This window comes from Chionomys nivalis, chromosome 5, assembly GCF_950005125.1.
Source record: "Chionomys nivalis chromosome 5, mChiNiv1.1, whole genome shotgun sequence".
Classification (NCBI taxonomy): Eukaryota; Metazoa; Chordata; class Mammalia; order Rodentia; family Cricetidae; genus Chionomys; species Chionomys nivalis.
Window position 1 is genome coordinate 45,454,350 of NC_080090.1, and position 22,244 is coordinate 45,476,593.

Consider the following 22,244-nt stretch of genomic DNA (forward strand, 5'->3'; position numbering starts at 1 on the left):
TCCTAATAACAGTAAAAACAGCAGTCAACAACTTGCTATGCAGACTTTTATTGCTCTTTCAACTTTCAATAACATCTACAAAAAATAGTTTTCTCTAAAAATTAGGAAACAAATGTGAAAGGCAGGATGGCTCACATTATAAACTCAGGTAGACTTGTACTTCACATAAATGAAAAATATCAGGTCTACAATTTGTTTAATTGACTTTGGATTTTTTATTACAAAAGAAAATACCATTGCAATTATAAACACCATAAACATTGTAACTGTATTGGGAAATCACACCAAGGTATCAAATATTATATAAATGGACAATAAATCTGAATTTTAATTTAAGCCTAACATAGTAAACACTGGAAGACACATTACCCCTACAAAGCCAAAATTTTTTAATAAACAAAGGAACAAAAGAAAGTGACACAGAAACAATCAATGTGCAAAACATATGATTAAAAACCATAGAATTGGGGCTTGAAGTCTAAGTACATGTATTAAAATAATCTTTACATGATTTTATTTGACAATTTACTTTTTGGAAAGTTAAAAAGGACCTTACAATGAAAACAATCAAATCTTGTGACTGGAACACTATATGAAAACTTGAGTGCATTTACTTTCTAAAAATAAGTAACTGTTTGACTAAATGAAGACGATTCACTTCTCTGCAGTACAAATGATAACAATGATAAAGCCTACGTGAATCAATCTCAGACATGTAACTGACTTCATGTAAACACATTTGAATCATGTTGCTGATTGCTGGCTCACGTATCCCACTCTGAGCACTTTGTCAGGATGCAGATTCTGAACTACTGAGCGGTGCACACTCATGTAACCTCAACAGGAACTCAGTGGGACACCTCATGTCGGAGACTGTTCTTTCTGCAGAATTTTGAACCTGCCTTTGTGAAAGGAAAGCCAGAAGCCTTATACTCAAGCCACAACATTCAGTGTGTGGAAGAAACAAACACTTTGGGGAATGGAGAAACAAGAGTTAGTGATTCTCAGCAGGAAACAAATCGTAATAAATACATGCATTAGCACACAAAAACACTTCATCCTACGTGTCTTAGAGAAAGCTTGGCAAATCTGAACATTGGTACGCCACAAGCTTAAAAAGCTAAGAGATTTAAGCGTGATTTCACACACATACACGAACACTCACAATGTCTTAAAGACCTTGTACTTCACTTTTGCATATCTAAGATTATTAAAAATAGATACAGAATCACCCCTTTAGCATCAAGAAGCTAACTTACTGTATTCTCAAAAGCTCCTACTTTAGGTTGAAACAGCAATAAAAAGGGAGTAAATTTCAGATAGTTAACACCAGGATTTATTATAGTCTCTGTAAACACACATCTATAAATAAATAAAATATGGTGGAGGGAAAAGAATCCTGAGGCGGCTCCACGGCCGTGGTGTTCAGTAGCTCTAAGCTCTACTCTGAAAATCAAGGCATCTAAGAAAGTGCAGGGCTTTTCTCTGAATTGATTTTGTAAATGGGTATTTACAAGTTTAATTATTTTGCACCTTGAGGTAAATCAGTACATAGCAATTACTACTGCTCATATACACCTATTTAAGGCAGCATTTAAAAATCAATATATATATATATCTATATATGTATATATAGCAAATTATCTCTCTTGCTGTCTTGCAATGAGTGTTATTCATGATTGTTATTTTCAAAAATAGCACAAAAACGTAACCATCTGAAAGAAGCAGTCGATTCCCTCTGCTCTTGAGAGGAGTAGTCGTATCAGATCACTGTGAGTCAAGTAGTCAAAAGAAAGGAGAAGCCATTAACAACCAAAACCACAGTGAAACATCTTAGATGCAAAGTATTTTGTAAGTCATGGTTTTTGTTTTGTTTGTTTTTTTCCTGGCACTGGATTATATATATATCACAGGAAGATTCTGATACCAGGTAGTTTTCAGTTTAAATTTTAAAATCACTTCCTGCAAAATGTTAACCCTTTGATGTCCAGACACAAGGAAACGATATGAGGAAATTCTCTTGTCTGGGTGCATCAGAGGGTTATAATAGCAGCAAATGGGGACTTTGGAAATCACTACGCTGCTGCATGCAGAGAATCACTTCAGTGGAGGTCATCAGTGACCACAGCACCATGGCAATACTCCCCATCATAGGTTAAGGGAGTCCACAGAACTCCTCAGATAGTACCAGATGGTACCAACTACTATTTTACCTAGAATCCAGCATTTGCTCTCAGGGAGGGAATTACACTAATTGGTACATAGTTTAGAATGAACTAAAACCACTTCACACTTGCTAGAAAGACCTGCTTTGGGCAATTCTATCCTTTGATCTAAAGACTAATCACACTTTTGTCCTTTAGTTTGAAATGACTAAGGAACATGAGAATTTCCTTAAACATTCGCTCTAACGTTAATGTCCCCATCACATCAATGTTGCCGGGGCTTCTGGCTATCTCTGTGTATTATCTATTCTCTGGTCATAGCATTCTCACAGCCCCAATCATTTCGTCCACAGCCTGAAAACAGCCCTTATTTATTCTGTGGGGAGCTAAGAGTATATAAAAGATGACAATTTGCTACATGCTCAGAAATACTGGAACCTCAATGCTATCACAGGACAGGAACAATGTCACTAATCTGAGCTGTAGAGAAAACATTTCAACTTCCTTTTAAAATGTAAATATGGCAGTGCTTTATATCAAAGATGTAAGTTTGTCACTGATTTCAGGTAATAAACAGAAATGCAAGTGAGCACCAAATATCTACACCAGGAATAATTTACTCTATAGTTGTTACTGTCTCAAATATTTATATAATATTTAAGTATCACATCAGTTAAAATAAATAAAATATTTAAAAATGATATTGTGGGTAAAAACTTATTAAATACATTGCATACAATAGAAAGAATAACAACAGATAATGAAAGGTATTCTTATAAAGGAGTACTGATCACAAGCCCATGTGAAGGGGGCAGGCTCTTTATTACTACTTACAACAGAAGATATCTGAACCTGACACACACAAGACCACTTTAAGTAAAAGACAGCAAAGACAAGAACAGTGGGACTCTGGATTTCTAGAAAAGTGTAAGTATTGGAAAAGCCTTACTACAAAGGTAACAAAATTTAACTATTGCAAATGGGCACTTTATAGCTTCTTAAAAAACTCAAAACGCTGTGAATGGTGTGGGTGTTAAATGAGAAGTCACACCGAATTTGTTTTTTACTTGTCCATCAGAATGGAAGACCAGATAAATTTTAAATTTTAAAAATAAATCCTAAGATATCAATTTCCTACCCTGAAAGTTTCCAATAATTTATAATCACCTGGATGTTCATCCCCTGTGAAGTATGATGGACAGCTATGTGAAGGAAGCTCAGAGAGAAGCCAGGATGTGCCATTTCCCACAACATGGGCAAACTCCTGATTCTACCTATAAAAACTACCAAAAGGGAGACAATAACCTCTCAAAATCCAGGTAAAAATTATAAATATATAGACTAAGTATGCATCACTTAAGGTTGATATGATTGCCACTGACAAAGAAATTTAAGAAAAGCAGATTGAATACAGTTTTCCACATCTTTCTATTGCAGAACAGAAAGGCTTTACCCCCCCAAAAAAATAACTATCTGAAGAGTAAAAACCATGTACCTCGCTTCATTAATACAGTGTCCATGGTGCTCACAACGTCAGGTGCTACTTCAAAGAGACCCACAGTCACGCATATAAACGTGTGACAAGCAGCACTGTTATACACAATGGCACGACACATGTGCATTTTATATATATATATGTGTGTGTATATATGTACACATATATACATACATACAGACAGATGGGTATATATCTCTATATATTCCTTTTGGTTTGCTTTACAATGAAGTCTCAGCATCCATGTATTTTTTTGATGGTTCATCTTCAAAATTTATTGTCACACTCACAGGTTTTTCAGGGCTGTTTAAAACAAACAATGAGGAGAAAATTACTTTTAAAAGAATTGATCCTAAATTCTTAAACAGTCAACAAAGAATACCCACAATATATGTCTGAGCTGTGTGCTAACACCAACCTACACCTTGCTATTACAACCTCTCTGCTCTTGCTTCTTCTGTAATCTAACGCATGAATATAACGTATTTTACCATATTCACCATTCTAACTCTTAGAGCCCTTTCTTGTTCCCAACACATCACTTCTTTAAAAAATATTTATTTATTTATGTATGTATGTATGTATGTATGTATTTATTTATTTATTATGTATACAATATTCTGTCTGTGTGTATGTCTGCAGGCCAGAAGAGGGCACCAGACCTCATTACAGATGGTTGTGAGCTACCATGTGGTTGCCGGGAATTGAACTCAGGACCTTTGGAAGAGCAGGCAATGCTCTTAACCACTGAGCCATCTCTCCAGCCCCAACACATCACTTTTTTTTAGCATGAGTAAAGCCAGGATGTTGTCTTTAATGTGATTTTGAATAGACATGACAAGCTAAGTATAAAAGAGACACACTGATATTACTACATAGCCTTTATTTTCATCATAACACCATAAACACTGAGTCAAGGGTGCAGGAAGAATGTGAAGAGGTGGCACTCAGTGTGAAGTTCAAAATTTGTAAAGCCCTAGATATGACAGTCAGAAACTGAAAGAAGGAACAGTGAAGCTCAGAACTAGAACGCAAGAAATAAAAGATAAAAAATATATGATAAAGAGTTGGGCATGGTGGCACACACCTTTAATCCCATCACTTGGGGAGGTGGAGGCAGGTGGATCTCTGTGAGTTCAAGTCCAGCCTGGTCTGCAAGAGCTAGTTCCAGGACAGCTAGAGCTATTACACAGAGAACTCCTGTTTTGAAAACCCAACTAACCAACCAAACAAACAAAAACAACAACAAAAAAACAAGGGTCCCTCCTCCTACCTTTGCCTCCTGAGGACTGGAAATTTAGGTGTGAGCCACTATGCCCAGAAACATTAATTTAATTCTTAGCAATTATTTTTCTTTCTTCCTTCCTTTCTTTTTTCTTTCTATTTTCTTTCTTTCTTTCTTTCTATATATATTTTTTTCATTTTTCACTTCATATTTTTCATTTGAATATAATTATACTCCATTAAACCTTTTATCATGAATATATATCCAATTTGTGAATATAACTATATTCACAAAAATATATGCACTGCTTTGTAGAATTTATTTTTATTACAAAATGGTAATAAATTCTTTTCTGAAATATACAATTGTAAATTTAAGAATTATAAATCATAATCATGAGGAAAAAAACAATTATAACCCGCATCAGACCACAATTAAGGTAGAAGAACAGATAGAAAGAAATGGGGAGAGGGTTGGTTTTGTCCAGTAAGGAGAATATATTTAGATACATTAGGTAAATTAATATGAGTGAACACTAGCAACAGTTACAAAGCCATAAACAGTGTAACTACCTCGTGTTAGGTCTGGTTACTTTGGCATTCTCAGTATTCATGGAAAGTGCCTTCCACTGGGCAGTTTTGGCCATTTCATCTGATATGTTAACAACTGAAGGGTCAATACTGAAGAACAAATACACTTTGTGGTTAGTATCCAGTACTTGCAAAAGCATTAATGTTGTCATTTTTATTAGCATCATAAAATTCCTTGTTTTCATCAATTTAAAATTGAGAAAACATTTGGCATGCACTTAAACCTATGATCTAACAAAATATTACAAACTGGAATTCTGCTATCAAGTCGTCACAGAGAACTCCAAGTTCTTTTACCATTGAAACTAAGCAGGACTGATTATGTTAGCAAAACCTATTTCATTTTCAATTTAGATAGTTCTTCATCAGTATTCCAGTCACGATACCTTGTGATCATTGAGATAACATAAAAACCAATTACTGTGTCTAAAAGCCTAAAACTGTACAGATTTAGTCAAAACACTTACAATCCACACTTTCACCAAGTAAAAAACTACAGTATATAAAAACAACAACAACAAAAAGCCTTTTATTTTTGTTTTGCAAATCTTTTTTATGCTGGAATAAAAGCACAACTGACAATGAAGCTCTGACATAGCAGATGGCACGAAAATGACTGCACCACTGTTTAGCTAGATATTCTCACAGTCTTGGTGTCAAAGTGCTATTTCATCAGATATATCAAAAATCAAAGAATAGTAATACTGCCTATTTACTATAAAAGTCAAATGTAACATTTCTACATTTCTACAAAATACTGCAAAATGACTTTAGACCCCCCAATCCAATGACTACATCCACAAATAACGTGCATTCATTGTCATTGGTCACAAGTAATATGACATTCCATAGATAAAACTCATATACATTTATTAGCCCTCCCCTTTTTTTTTTAAACCAAAAGAAAAACAATTCATGCAAACAAGCTACAAACACGAATGTCATACTGGATTACATGACTGAGGTGGGTAATGCAAGCTACCAGGAGGCAGAGGCTGAAGCAGTATACTATATTAAGTCTGAGGGTAGCTGGCAACTTAGTAAGATCCTATCTTCAGAATGAACTATAAAAATTGGTGTGCAGGCTTGTTTATGCCAATTTGACAAAGCTAGAATCATTAAAGAGGAAAAACCCTCAATAGAGACAATACCTCCATAAAACTGGCTGTAGTCAAGTATTTAGGCATTTTCTTAATTAGTGAGTGATTGGGAAGGACTCTATTCTAAAATGTGCCATTCCTGGAATGGAGGTCTTGGGTATTCTAAGAAAGCATACTGAATAAATTATGAGGAGAACAAACCGATAAGTCAAAACCCTCCAAGGCCTCTGCATTAGCTCCTGTCTTCAGTTTCCTGCCCTGACAGCTTTGAACAATAATATGGAAAAGGAAGCAAAATAAATCCTTCCCTCTTCAAGTTGCCTTTGGTTATCATGTTTGATCATAGCAATAGTAACCCTAGTTTAAAAAAAAAAAAAAAGTTGGGGAAGTAGCTCAGTGGGAGATGGTTTGCCAAGCATGCAGAGTCCTAGGTTCAATACCAGACACTACAAAAAGAAGAAATTAGATAATATTAAAATAACAGTATAATAGCAGCTATATTATAAGTGATTGATACCAGTTGCTTTATTAAAAAAAATACACCTCTGTTCATACTTTAAATCATATTTAAGACTGCAGCAGGGCATGGTGGCACATACCTTTAGTGCCAGCACTCTGGAGACAGATTTCTGAAAACTGGAGGCCAAACTGGTATACACGGATTTCTAGATCAACTAAGGCTACATAGTGAAATCCTGCTCAAGCTACCAACCACATACATTTAGACTGCAGAACTGCATGATAAAGTCAATGCTAAGTCTTGGAATGGTTACTAGACTTTCATTACATAAGCCAGGCTGAAAATAGTAAACCTTCCTACCTGCCACTGTGTTTTCCCTAAGGAAACATTTACTCAGCATTATTTCAAAGAAATATTACATGCTTCATCTGTAACTTGACACATGGAAAAAAATATATACTGTACAAAACAAAGCTGCATCTTACCTATATTTTAGGGTTTTAACTGGAATTTGTAGGAGACTTCCTCTTTCGAATGGAAGATGCACAGTATCCCCATCATCCTGAAGCATCCGCTCAGCTTCCTTTAGAGCACAAACATGAAGAGATTACTGTCTCCAGATTATCCACAGGAGGGTCTGTTACTAAGAATACCTTAAAGAAACTGACAGCATTATATAAACAATGTATCTGTCTTAATTGAAAACTTCTTGTGGCAATATAAACACGTAATAGCATGAAATTATAAGAACTATTGGCAGAAATTTATTTCCCATGGTATAACCTCTATTTCTAAGAATGATTAATTAATGCTGTCTGAAAAGCAGTATGACCTCAGTCTGAATCCTAGCTATACACAGCCAAGGGGAGAAAACTGACGTCTCAAGTCTCATCCCAGGGCACAGTAAAAGCTAATATATTAGGCACAGTTTCTCAGTCTACATCTCTGTGTTAGTGGAAGATCTGTGGACACAGAACATTTCAAGTCCAGATGTAACTTATGCTAGCAACAGCCTCTCCAGGTGTCTCTGACACTGAGAAGGTCCTTTGGAGAGGACATCATCCTGGGTTGAAGACCACCTGAACAACAACATAAACACAGATAATAATGACCCCTTAATAATGGAGGACGACGCAAAGAAGTATAGAAAGAGCATCAAGCTCATCTCAGCTCCCTGTTATCAAGAATCCTACCATTTACAATTGACACAATTTACAATGCACCCTGACTTAAAACTGCTACACTAATTTCCCAGCATTCTTTGCAACTCAGTGGGGAAGACACTGCATAAACAACTTACTGAATGACAGTTTTAGAAAGACTCTTGAAAACAGAATAATGTTCATTTTGCCTTGTGTTCTCTTCCCATTGCTTCTTTTCTACTGTGATAGAAAATAGATTCCTGGACTTTTAAAACACATTTTCACATCTGTTCTTTAAATTTATATGTTTCTGGACGAACTAAAGCAAAAAACAAGTAATATGACCTGCTTATTTTTTGTATTTTGCAAATAAATAATATCCTACATGAAGAAAAATCACCAGAAGCTTACATGTTTATGCATGCAATATTAAAGAAAACAAAACTCTTTTTTTTAAAATTAGAACCTCATTCAAATAATTACAATAGTTATAATTCTGGCTAAGAAATATACTCTTTCCAATTTATATTTAAGTAAGACTATGACATTTAAAAATGAGTAGCCAGATATGGTGGTGCACAAATGTATCCCAAACACTCGGAGTAGGGATGGCCAAAGGAGAATGGGCACAAGTTCTAGGCTAGCATCAGCTACACAGCAATGCCCACTTCAGCAAGAAACAAACATAACTGAATCTCTCACCTAATTTTCAAACAAAATTCTGAATAGAAATTGTTTTATTTAGCCAACTAGTTTTATGTTAATTAAACACAAGTTAATCATCAGAGAGGAGGGGCCTCAACTGAGAAAATGCCTCCATAAAAATCCAGCTGTAGGCAAGTCTGTAGGGCATTTTCCTAAATAGTAATTGATGGAAGAAGGCACAGTCCATTGTGGCTGGTGCCACCCCTGGGCAGGTGGTTCTGAGTTCTACAAGAAAGCAGGCTGAACAAGCCAAGGGAAGCAAGGTAGTTTAAACAGCACTCCTCCACGACCTCTGCATCAGTTCCTGCTCTCCCTGATAATGAACTGGGAATAAAATAAACTCTTTCCTCTTCGAGTTGCTTTAGGTCACGGTGTTTCCTCACAGCAACAGTAACTAAGACAGGAATACTGAGAAAAGTATTGCAACCAACAAGACCATATTTAGTTTCTACTTCCTAGTCAGTAAAAGCACAAACATAATTAAAAAACATCAAATCCAGAATAAAGTATTTCTTTTTTAAATATCACTGTACAGATTAACTAACGATGGCACAGACTACTGAATATTAGAATTAAAAACCAGGCTGAAGAGAAGGCTCACCAGGAAAAGGTACTTGCTGTACAAGCTTGGTGATTTGAGTTGACCCTATAACCCACATAAAAGTCAACAAGACCAACTCCTGATATTGTGCTCTCATCTTCAAATGTGTGCTGTGGCACACAGGCCTCCACCTACATATCCTGAGCATGAACACATATACAAAACAATAAATATATGCATTTTTAAAGAAAAACAAAAACCTAAAAATATAGTTAGGCATGGGTGGTAGTACGCCTTAGTTCCAGATACTCTGGAGACTAGGGTGGGAGGATTCTTGAACCCAAGAGTTCAAAGGCAGCACCATGAGTCCCTGCCCAAAAGCGTAAAAAATATAAGGGACTTATGTCTGATTACAGGCTCATTCCCTTGCATGTGTTGTCTGTGTGTGTGACCTATAGAGAACAGAGGTCACTGGGTGTCCTGCTGTTATACAGCTGTGTGCTCAATCTGGAGCTAGCCTTCTTCTTTAGCCTCCAGAGGGTGGCAATCACATTTGCACACAGCCACACCCAGTTTTTTAACTGGGTGCTAAGGACTGTGAACACAGGTCCTCATGCCCGTTCAGCTTTTACTTAATGGACCATCTCCCCAGCCCCTAATAGTCTTCAACACCTTTAAATTTATTCAGTGTACTACGTCAGACGACTAAAATACTGTAAACTGTGCTACACACTAACACACCCAATGTATTTAAGATTAAATAAGACATTATTGAGTGATGTTTTAGTACTATTAAAAACTCTAATTCTTGTATTTTTTTTTTTTAATTCACAGAATATGCTCCCAACCCCTCCCTGTTTTTGGTTTTTCAAGGCAGGATTTCAGTGTATAACAGGCTTGACTTCTGTGGAACTCTCTTTGTAGACCAGGTTGGCCTGGAACTCAAGAGATCTGCCTGCCTCTGCCTCCTGAGTGCTGGGATTAAAGGTGTGTGCCACCATTGCCCGGCCAGAATATCCAATTTTTAAAAAGTATTCTTGTGTCAAAGTTAAACAGCAGCAAGACTGGGAAATCAGTGGGAAGCAGTATTTGAGTGACATCACCCAGCTCTGCGCCTCATCTCAGCACAGCAGGATGGAGTACTTGTGTCTCCCAGCCTCTCTGAGGGTTAAAACGCAGCGACAGTAACAGGATCTGCTAACACTGCAAACACTAAAAGGTGTCTTCTTACCTCTTTCTCTTTTTTCTTTTTGTCATCTTCTTTCTTTTTCTTACTTTCTGGCATGAGATCATCAAGCCAACTGAGTTCTCTCTTTGTGAAACACAGATCCATGAGCTTACGCACAAAGACTAGTGCAAGAACCTAAAGAAGATGGGAGAGACAGAAACATAATACGTACACTGACAGAGAAAAGCAAATGATTGCTAAAGCTTATACGTAACAGGAAATGCGACATCCATTTTGTTTAAAAGTTAGTTAACACTTACTGGAACGGAACCGAGTTATTTATTTGTATCTTCCCATTGTATACTCAAAACAACACATAGGAATAAAATCAAAAAGCCATTCTGCCCCCTTCAATAAAGATTTTCATGATGTAAGTACCTACCATAAAACAACGCTGCAACCCTTAGGTAAGACCTTAGAATAGCTGCCCCAGGCCTGAACTCTGTCGTTCACTGAGTTGAGAGGAAAGGGTGGATGTGAACTCACTATCCTATGACAGTTGCTGGAAGCGTGTATGTTTGCAGAGCCAACTGGCTTTCTATTACTGCTGCTGCTAAGTTTATCTTTTACTTCTTTTCCCTTTACCTTAAAAGTAGCTTTTAACTTGTTAGTGCACTGTCTAGTGTAATAGAAACCTTCCATCTACTTTGTGTTACAAATACGTCTCCTGGTTCACAGCGCTACAGCTCTACTCTGTCTAAATGCCGCCTATCACATAAAAATACTTCACATGGTTAAATATATTTACCCTTCTTTTACCTCTAAGTTTTCTCATTTTCATTAAAAAGTCTCTCTAGCCACTGGGATAGACATATGTATGTATGTGTTTATGTATATTTGTGTGTGGATGTATGTATTTATATGTATACACACATATGTATATAAAATCCTAACTTTTCTACTACAACTTCATTTACCTCTTAAATTTTGAGCTCACTTAGGATTTCTTCCTTATTAAGATGTTAGTATATAGATAATTCTCTCAACACTATATATTAAACTTTCTGATGAAGAAATGACCATTTTTAATAAAGTAATCTGTCCATGACATTCCAGTACCAATACAGTTCTCTATAACGACAAACCTCTGACCCCATTAGTCTATGTCTCTGGTCTCCTCACTCAGTGCTATACCAGTTCCACATTGTATGGACCTAACAGAAGTTTCCAAGCTTGGCTGTCCAGACAGCATGATGTAAACACAGAAAGGCGAGGCAGTCAGAAAGACTCCATTCCGAATTATGCTTAACTGATTTCTTATTTTCTGTAACTTATAAGTCTTGATTTTTAACAAGAATATAATTTGCATATAGCTAAGCAGGAAACTGTCTGATGCACATAACAATTACACATGTAACCCACATGCACAACACTTTTGCAAACCACGTTTTTAATGATTTATCCGGTTCACAATGATACCACCTCCATCTCGAAACACACATGTAGAACACTTTGGTGCCCTTATAAAATGGTTGTGCCATGTGCAAAGTCACAGGAAGACATGCGGGGACAATTCAGATTGTAGCTAAACAATTACAGGGCAAGCAACACAACTAGCAAGAAGCTAGGAAGAGAACGCCCTGCAGATTTCACAGGAGATCCTGTGCCTACAACCCGATTTCACACTTTTAGTCTCCAATATTTGTAATAATAATTTTTATAGTTTTAAGTCACACAGTCAAAGTTTTGTCAAACTTTGCAAAAAAGCTGTAAGAAATTGACACAAGTACTACTGCAAAGCTTTTTTCCTTAAAAAATATTATCCTTGTGGCTGGAGAGATGGCTCAGTGGTTAAGAGCATTGCCTGCTTTTCCAAAGGTCTCGAGCTCTATTCCCAGCAACCACATGGTGGCTCACAACCATCTGTAATGAGGTCTGGTGCCCTCTTCTGGCCTGCAGGAATACATGTAGACAAATATTGTATACATAATAAATAAATAAATATTTAAAAAATATTATCCTTTTTATTTCAGCTTACCCTTAAACATTTTCTCGAGTTGGGTCACTTCTAATCAATTTTATTTCCCATGATGAACACTATGGAGGTAGACATTATCTACTACTTCTGATATGTTCTTATCCAGATACTCAAATACAACGGTTATTTTTATTATTATTTATTTATTTATTTATTTATTTATTTATTTATTTATTTATTTGAATTTGAGACAGGGTTTCTCTGTAGCTTTTGGTTCCTGTCCTGGAATTAGCTCTTGTAGACCAGGCTGGCTTCGAACTCAGAGATCCGCCTGCTTCTGCCTCCCGAGTGCTGGGATTAGGCGTGCACCACCACCGCCCAGCCTAATACAACGGTTATTAATTCTCGTATGGTTCTTTACTCTTTTTTCATTAGATTCTAACTTGAGGGGTGAAAGGTATATAATTATAATATGCTGATAATTCCTTTTAATGCTAAAGCATTGTTATCTGCTTTATTATGGTATATGATGCTAAGAAATAATGCTGAGCATATGCACCAGCATGTCAAGCTGATCGAATTTAATCATAGAAAATGCCACAGATCTTTCACAACTTCATCAGGTTTTGGTGCTGAGATCTTTCTAGTGTTTCCAGAGAAAAGCTTACGGCTTTCTCTTGGCTTCAGACTGTCTGATCTTTACTGTTCATTAAACTAAGCCTGGTAGTCTCAGCTACTGAACCCTTTTCCTTGGGCTACTTGTGAAAATTCATATACAGTATGACAATAATCCACTTCCTATAAATCAGGAAGTGACAACTCATTGATCCAAAGTCAAACCTGGGCCATCAGCCATTTTTTTTAGAGTTCATGAACTAAGAATGGTTTTTATAGACAACTTTTGGAATAATTCTGAGATTGCTTTATCTTCTTTTCAGTGCTAAGAAGCAAATTCAGTCTTTACACATTCTAGACAAGACTACTACTAAGTCGTACCCCCTAACCTCACCAATAAATGCAGTATTGTCCTTGAACCTGACCTGAGTGAAATGTTCCCTCAGAAAAAGACAATGGCATTCTTCTCATTAGCAGTCCTGCATTTTAAAGAAGTACTATTTCTTTAATTTTACTACAAAGAAACTATAAACATGCATTTCTCTCTTGTATTACTCAAGTAACTACATAATATTCTCCTGATCTACAAAGCCTAAAATATTTACTACCTGGCCCTTTACAGAAAATTACTTAATAACCGTTGCATTCTAGATGTCTGATGAACTTAAGTCCATTTGGGTCTTTTGTGCATCTGTGGCTACAAGTCTTTTCTTCTTAAGCTTACACAAATACTCTATGCTCTCATTTCTTTCTACCCTTGACTTGGGAGACACTGGTCCACTCCTGATTTTTGTTGCATTTATTTTTCCTTGATAACAAAGCCCATGTGATGCACATCTTCCTTCGAGCATACAGCTGTGCTCAATGCCTTAGAAACATTGTTATGATGCTCTTTCCTTAAGTCCATAGGATTCTTTTCTTTTTTTTAAGATTTATTTATTTATTATGTATACAACACTCCTCCCATGTATGCTTGCATGCCAGAAGAGAGCACCAGATCTCATTATAGATGGCTGTGAGCCACCATGTGGTTGCTGGGAATTGAACTCAGGACCTCTGGAAGAGCAGTCAGTGCTCTTAATCTCTGAGCCATTTCTCCAGCCCATCCATAGGATTCTTTAGCTTGACATTTTAATAGAATTTAATTTCCAAATCTGTAACCTTGCTTTAATAGCTTCACTGACATGTGATTTGTTTGTGATCGAGTAGGCAATATTGCTCAGTTAGTCCTAACAGTTGAATCTCTTAATGTTTTCTGAACTAAGTCAGTAATTGCCTTTTATATAGTACCCAGAAAAGGACAAACAATACCTATTTGCATAGTTTTTATGCAAAAAAATAATACTAAATGGTGATTTAATGAATCGTATGGACTGTGTCCTATTAAAACCCTCTATGGACTTCCTAAGTTTTACACTTCCAGATCTGTAGTTTCTAGGAAAGACATTACAGCATGCCGTTTCAAAGCCAAGATATCTTATAGCTGCTTTGCTTTATGCACCTGCCAATCACATTTGTTCTATAAATGTCCTAAGTTCTGAAGTTACATAGGATTAAAACATAGAGCCTTATATCCCAAGGGCTAAGATATTAAAAATAAACGACTGCAAAATACGAGAATACCCAGAATGCAAAGTACTAGTTTATTGATAGAAACAGTTCATCTACATTTTAAAATACTTAAGATATTTAAAGGAGATATATCTTTCCACAAGGTCAGTAACAAATTTTTTAAATGTTACCACGAAAACGAGTATTACATTATGAATTATGAAAATTTACCATCATGGGGAAAACGACTGCAGCAGCAGAAGCTTTGATTACCCACAGCAGGATGAGGCAGGTCAGCTGGACCACAGTGAACACGTGCACCTTCCACAGGGGAACGTAGCGGAGGTAGATCAGGTCCGGCTGGTGCTTGGCAGGCATTCCAAATAGTTTGATGCGGTCAAAAAACTACACATGTAAAATAACAAAAAGAAGAGGTTTATCAACAAAAACCATTTTTACTATTTAAGAAATTCCAACTTTTAGGGTTTTATGTATTTGTGCTACATGAAACTATAAGTTCTTTGGTGTGTTTTGATAATACAGAAAAATGTTTCAGGAAACAATCTCAGAGAGAGAGAGGAAGGAGGGAGGGAGGGAGGGAGGGAGGGAGGGAGGGAGGGAGGGAGGGAGGGAGGGAGGGAGAAGATCATGACAGCCAGGGCTGGTGGTCTATACCTATAATCCTACCCCACGGGTGACGACTGTTTAAACCGGCCTAGGAAGCTAGCCCTGACTCAAAAAAGCAAAACGAAACAGGCAAAATATTTTACTTTGGTCAAATTTCAAATATACTGAATGTCTTTGAACTGTTTTCAATATGCACAATTAAATACTAACAGTCTTCTGAGGTTTCTTCAAGCTTAATACCACTAAGGTTATGAAGAGAAATCACCAATTCATATATTGGATACTTCTGAACGTAATTTCTTTATTTATAAATCAGAGGTAAAATCAACCTACCCACCCCACAAAATGGCTATAAAAAATCAAATGAGTGAGACAGTATCATTTCTTCACCATGGGAGACATAATTTTTTTAAAGTGCTGGCTTTGGGAAGTGCTGCCAGCTATTTTCACACCAATGAGTGACTGTGGATGGCAGTTTCTGTGAGAAGAAGTGGCCACCATGGGGCGCTCTGCTAGTCTAAACATTTTAACTGGGGTCTGTACACACCTGAGTCTATTTTAGCAGACTGTGTGCACAGAGCACAGGTAAGCACTGGTCCCTGAGTCCAGTTTCACGTCCTGCTTTGTAACAGGAGCTCCTTCTTCCTCCATCAGTCAGCATTGTAAGAATTACAGAATGTGCTAGGCCTCACTGTGACATAAACGTCTGTATATCCTTTCTGTCTCAATGCTGAAAGTGTTCTCCACCTGGGGTAAAGTCTTTTCATTCTGACCTTTGACCCTCCCCTCACTAAACTAGTCTTCCCTGAGCAGGTAGATATATGACATTCCCTTGGATTTAAATTAAAGTAGGTGAATTATCATCTCATTCTTTGGAGTAAAAATATGCAGTAACCAATAATCCACTCAGCGAATGTCGATTTGATATAACAAGACAAAAAATAGTCACAAGTACAGCTTCTGCCATTTTTAAATAGTGTCATTATTAAATACTTGCCTGGATTCCTTTCAATGATGAAACTCCCATATAAAGGAAAACGCCATATAGAACTGGCATTGGGATAAACTGTAAATAAAATTACTACAATCAGAACTCATTGTACTAAATAATTTTACAATAATAAGTATACAGAAACATTAATGAGTAACTACAGTGACAGATTGAAAATTCTTTTCTGATAAGGATTGGACCGATGTTCCTACACAGAAGAAGGAAACAGATATATTTATTGTTTATACATTAGAGAGTCAACTGATCTACAGATTGTTCATCAAGAGAGTGCACTCAAGAATAAGGAGAAAGGGCACTTCAGTCAACAGCTTAGTTTGAAACCTAGTTAACTTTTTAAACAAAACAGCCTTTAGGTACTTCAGCTTATGCACCAACTTGCTGTGTAGTTAAATTTCTTTAAATACACAGAACAGCCAACAAAGCAGCTGATACAGGGCCAGTCCCTAAGGTATTAAGTTACTGTTGCCCAGCGCCAATGCAGCAACAGCATTCACTAATAAAGTCCTTAAAACTCTGAAGGGCGAACATGACAAACCCCTATGCTGGCAGGCCTTCTGTCAGAAATCATGGCTGTGTGTGTAGATAATTAAAAGATACTTTAAATAGTTATTATCAATTTAAAAATAACAGCAATAATAGCGATAACCAGGATAACCTGGTATAAAGAACACTATCTGTGTGGGGGGTACACTTGTCTTTGCGTAAGTGGCTGTGAGCTGTCTGGTGCAATCCTCTATCATGCTCTACCTTCTGTTTTGTTGTGAAGACAGGGTCCCATACCAAATCTAGAGAGCTCACCAATTAGGCAAACTAGCTGACCAATAAGCTCAGAGGATTTATGTATCTTTACTTCCGGGGTGATAAGATGACAGGCTCTTTAACCCATGAGTGCTGGAGATCTGAACTCAGGATTTACACCTGTATAATGAGTACTTTACAAACTGAGTCACGCCCAGAACACATTTCTATGAAAGACTACAATTTCCAAAACAAAGTGAAATTCAAGACTAGCACTGCTTTACACTTCTGTAAATCTTTAGTGGTTGTTTAACAGGAGACAGGGAGTATTCATCTTGCAACTGTGTTTAGTTTACAGCAATTCGCTACAATAACCTCTTCTGTATGAGATACACAGAAAGTGCTGTCTTTTGCAGGATGGAGCCCTTGGAATGGAAGGCCCTGGTGGAATTCTGACAGAATGCCATGGACTCCAACAGGGACTCCAACAGTCCTTGAAGCAGACTGAAAATATCTGTTCTAGGAAGAATGAGTCAATATAAACATAAGTGTAAAAATATTGGCTGGGCAGCCTACAAACCACAATCCCAGAGAATTTAGACCACAATGAGGACACTAAGAGAGACTTACATAGATCTAATCTACATGGGAAGTAGAAAGTAGAAAAAGACAAGATCTCCTGAGTAAATTGGGAGCATGGGGACCTTGCGGGAGGGGAGAGGCAGGGAGGGGAGCAGAGAAAAATGTAGAGCTCAATAAATATCAATAAAAAATATTGGCTGGGCAGTGGAGGCACATGCCTTTAATTCCAGCACTCAGGAGTCAGAGACAAGCAAATCTCTGAGTTCAAGGCCAGTCCAGTCTACAGAGCGAGTTCTAGGACAGAAACCAATGCTACAGAAAAGCCCTGTCTCAAAAAAATCAAAATATATAACTAACTAAATTAAAAAAAATATATATATATAGTTATAGTTATAACGATATTTAAGATTACAATGATGATAGATACCTTCCCTGTCTGTGTGTGCATGTGCACACACGTGGATATACATGTGCATGCAAGCACGCGTGTCTTGATGCACACAAGGAGGTCAAAGGCATGTGCATGTGAGTTCTGGGGACAAAACTCAGGTTGTCAAACCTGGCATCTGCAAATGCCCTTACTAAGTGATCCATCTTGCCAGCCCCTTTCAATGCAGGGACTCATACTGAGTTTAGCCTGGCCTGGAACTAACCATGTAGCCCAAGCTATCCACTAACTTACAACAATTCTGTATTAGCCCCATTCCCACCTCACTTCTGTCCAAATGCTAAGACTGCAGACCTAAGCCACCACGCCCAAATATTACCAGAGCAAGTTAACAAAGTTGAGGGTCAACAAGTGGCTCCGTGAGCCAAAGTTTTTGCTATTCTGATGTGGGAGTAACTTCTTTCTATCTGTTGCTTTCATTGGTTAATTAATAAAGAAAACTGCTTGGCTTGATAGGGCAAAATTTAGATAGGTGGAGTAGACAGAATAGAATGCTGAGAAGAAGGGAGGTGAGCCAGACACGATGGAGCCAGCCACCAGGTCAGACATGCTGAATCTTTTCCAGTAAGCCACCACCTCGTGGTGCTACACGGATTATTAGAAATAGGTTAATCAAGATGTGAGAATTAGCCGATAAGAGGCTAGAACTAATGGGCCAGGCAGTGTTTAAAAGAATACAGTTTGTGTTGTTATTTCGGGTGTAAAGCTAGTTGTGCGGGAGCCAGGCAGGACGAAAAGCAGACCTGCTCACCTCCTCGCTACATTATTCAAGCCAGACAACCTGAGAGTGGTCTCTGGAACCCATTCTCTGACCTTCATGGTCCCACTACTGCACACGTGTACCCATATTTGTGCACTCACGAGTGCTCTCTCTCTCTCTCTCTCTCTCTCTCTCTCTCTCTCTCTCTCTCACACACACACACACATACACACATACACACACAATTTTTTAAGACTTAAATCACCAAGTTGAAAAAAATTGTCTTTGAGGAGTTACTTTTGAAAAGTAAAAAAATGGAGACTAAGTTTTATTGTAGAGTTTTCTGCATGTACGAGTTGAATTTTTCTATTTATATACAGCATTTAATTCACTAGAAATTTAGAAACTATAATAAGACTTCAGGGGCAACTTTCAAAGAGCTTCAATGGGCTCTCACCTTCAGAAGACTACATAAAATAGTTCTTTTGTCTCCAAATTCCTTTAAAACACACTCAGCACTACACAACTGCCCATTTCATGGGTGAACTGTGGAGTCCCTGCAGGAAGACAACACTACACCCTATTTATTGCCATCCCGTGTCGAAGGGTACTGAGAGCAGTCCAGACACACGGCACTTAAAACTGGCTAGTAAAAAGTACATAAAACAAGCCCATGGAATTTCATCAATGAAGAACATCCTTTTAAAGCTAATATACATTAAGTCTCTTCTAGTTTATAGTGTGTCAGCTTTTATTCAGCCATTTTCTTTACAAGAAAAATAACCAAAATAGCAAAGACAAATATGGAGTTGGGTTTTTACATGATAAAGAAAAAGTTTCAAATTAGATACTATGCTACATAATTATTTTTTAATGACTATATTCTGTAAAATAAGGATGTGATAAAATGTATTTAACTGAATTTCCTATGTGTTTCATTGGTAATCTTGTTTTTTTATTTTTTAGTGTTTATTACTTTTATTTCATGTGCTTTATCAAGAAAAGAACATCAAATTCACTTAAGAGTACTTTAAAGAAACCAAAGCATTTTTCTCCTATTGCTTCTGATTACTTCCTGTACTATGTTCCAACCACATGCCGCTTAACACCTTCCAACTGCAGGCTATAACTGACGGATCTACAGGGCATAATTATTAATCTACATGCTTACCATACGAAAAATGTTGCCGAACAGTATTTCTAACGTGAAAGGATTTTAAATTATGAGGGGGGTGGGTGCGCGCTGATCTTATGTATTCCACACATATTTCAACGTTTCATTTCCATACATTTGCGTACAAATGTTAAGCGGGATGTTAACACTGCCACAGTGCCACAAAGGGTTTTACCTTTAGTACTGAAGTCATGAACACAGAGAGGCCCATCAGGATAAAAATCATCAGCCCTGTGACCCGCTGCTCACGAATCCCCAGAAACTTGGGTTGTTCCCCTGGAGCAGAACATTCCGACTCGACTTTTAAGCTGTTCACATGACTTATAGACAACACTGTTGCAGCCACAAACCACGGCAGGCCCATGATAGAGCAGACTCCCAACATGACACCAACCATGAGCAAGTCAAGGTGATAGCCAGCTCCTTTCTGAAGAGAGAAACGAAAACCAGTAAGTCTAGATTGTTCCTTTATATTGAAGTTCCAAATTAATTATAAGAAGGAAGAAACTAGTTTTCAAATGTATTTTTAAGTATTCTTGCTATTAAAGAAAATATCTTCAAAAAGCCTCTGAGAATACCTTGAGTTTGTGTTCTTTTCTGTTGATGATTACAGCTGTAATCTGTTGATCCATGAAGATGAGAATGGTACAGAGGAGAGCTGGAATGGCTGCAATTAGCAATGTCCACCAAGGATTATCTCCCAAAGGGCTTATGATCCAGCCCCTACTTGGATCAGTAGGCTATTAAAGTTTAAGAACAAAGAAAAAAGTTTCATTCCTCTACTATACTAGATTTCTACAACACCTAGTGGGTCTATTCCATGAAATGCCAAGGGATAGAAAAAAAGCTGAATTAGGATGTGTGGTAAATTCTTTACAGTGACAGAAATTTCATCCTGTGTCTACAAGCATGCCCTGTTATGGAACCTGCCAACTCTCCATCAACTCAAGATCATCTTGTAACTTATACACAAAGTAAGACGAAAGTGACATGTACAGTCTGGACTTCAAGAAACCCTGAAGCTTCCTTGACCCTCCTGAAGTCCTGAGATGACTGTGCTGCTGAGTAAGCTTCCTGGAGAGGAAGACACAAACAGAAGCAGGGAAGGGAAACACCACCACTCTACTATTTCAGCCCTTCAGCCAGACTGTCCCCACCAGCCAATCAGACACATGAAAGGCATGGGAACTACTGACTAGCCCACATCCCACCTGGGCAAACCCAACCTTCAAAGAGTTATAAACAGAGGCTTACTGCTTAGAGACTAGCAGTTTGGGTTCGGGTTTTTTTGTTTGTTTGTTTGAATTTGTTTATTATGGATAATAAACAAGGTGCTGCTAAGTAGCTTAGATTGGCCTGGAACTATGTAGTTCCAAATATAGTGAAATAAATTTCTCTTGTACCAATTCTTAACGTACCTTGGGTTAGAGTCCTGAAACGAGTGGTTATGGGGAGGTTATGGCACTGAATCAGAATTGGCACAGAACAACCACAGACAAAAATCTGGCCCCTTATCAGATCAAACGCATTTCAATGATGTAACATGAAACTGATTTTTAGAGCAATCACTCTAGTGCTTGGAGGACAGGAGTTACTAAAACTTAAATTAATATTTGTCAATACAAAAGATAAATTGACTGCAGTTCACAAGAGCTCTTGCCTAATAAGAACAATGTCCTGGCCTCAAGTCGTTTCCTCACTAAGTAGTTCGGCATTTCCAAAAACAAATAGCCACTTGCTTTAATACTTACCTCAAACTTTTCAGGAACATGAAGTTTAGGAGATGGAATTCCTACAAGGTAGTCAATTGCAACCATTATTACTATTGTGAGAAATACAGCAAAGTCACTGATTGTTGATCGTACCTACAGTAGAGATTACATTAACATAAACATAGAATTACTTCCTGGACTTTGTAAATACTTCATGTCTTTCTCATAAAATATGTACCCAATGTATGGATGAGACTTTTAATATGAGTGTTACATATGCCTAGCCACTTAATCCCGAAAGCATAGAAAAAAGTCACAGCTACCCTCCACTTTCTCACAGTACGATCTTCCTTCTCTGTGCCCAGATATGCAATATATGTAGAGTCTTGTTTTGCTTTTTGTTTTCGAGACAGGTTTTCTCTGTGCAACAGTTCTGACTATCTTAGAACTCTATACACCAGGCTGGCCTTGAACTCACAGAGTTCTGACTGTATCTGCCTCCCTAATGCTGAAATT

General features: G+C 37.4%; 1 protein-coding gene across 3 annotated transcripts in view; it reads right to left on the reverse strand.

The window, feature by feature from the left end:
• Window positions 1-57: 57 nt before the first annotated feature.
• Slc4a7 (solute carrier family 4 member 7) overlaps window positions 58-22,244 on the reverse strand; it is a 92,112-nt gene continuing 69,925 nt past the window's right edge. For 2 of the 3 annotated variants that reach the window (XM_057769697.1, XM_057769700.1), the window contains 9 exons: window positions 21,768-21,881; window positions 20,595-20,756; window positions 20,192-20,443; window positions 16,360-16,428; window positions 14,967-15,140; window positions 10,655-10,786; window positions 7,521-7,618; window positions 5,458-5,565; window positions 58-3,963 (listed from right to left, as the gene is read on the reverse strand). In XM_057769697.1, coding sequence (XP_057625680.1) covers window positions 3,882-3,963; window positions 5,458-5,565; window positions 7,521-7,618; window positions 10,655-10,786; window positions 14,967-15,140; window positions 16,360-16,428; window positions 20,192-20,443; window positions 20,595-20,756; window positions 21,768-21,881 — 1,191 coding nt within the window. In that variant the 3' untranslated portion in view covers window positions 58-3,881. The remainder of the gene's footprint in view (window positions 3,964-5,457; window positions 5,566-7,520; window positions 7,619-10,654; window positions 10,787-14,966; window positions 15,141-16,359; window positions 16,429-20,191; window positions 20,444-20,594; window positions 20,757-21,767; window positions 21,882-22,244) is intronic. The other variant, XM_057769698.1, reaches the window with a different exon arrangement.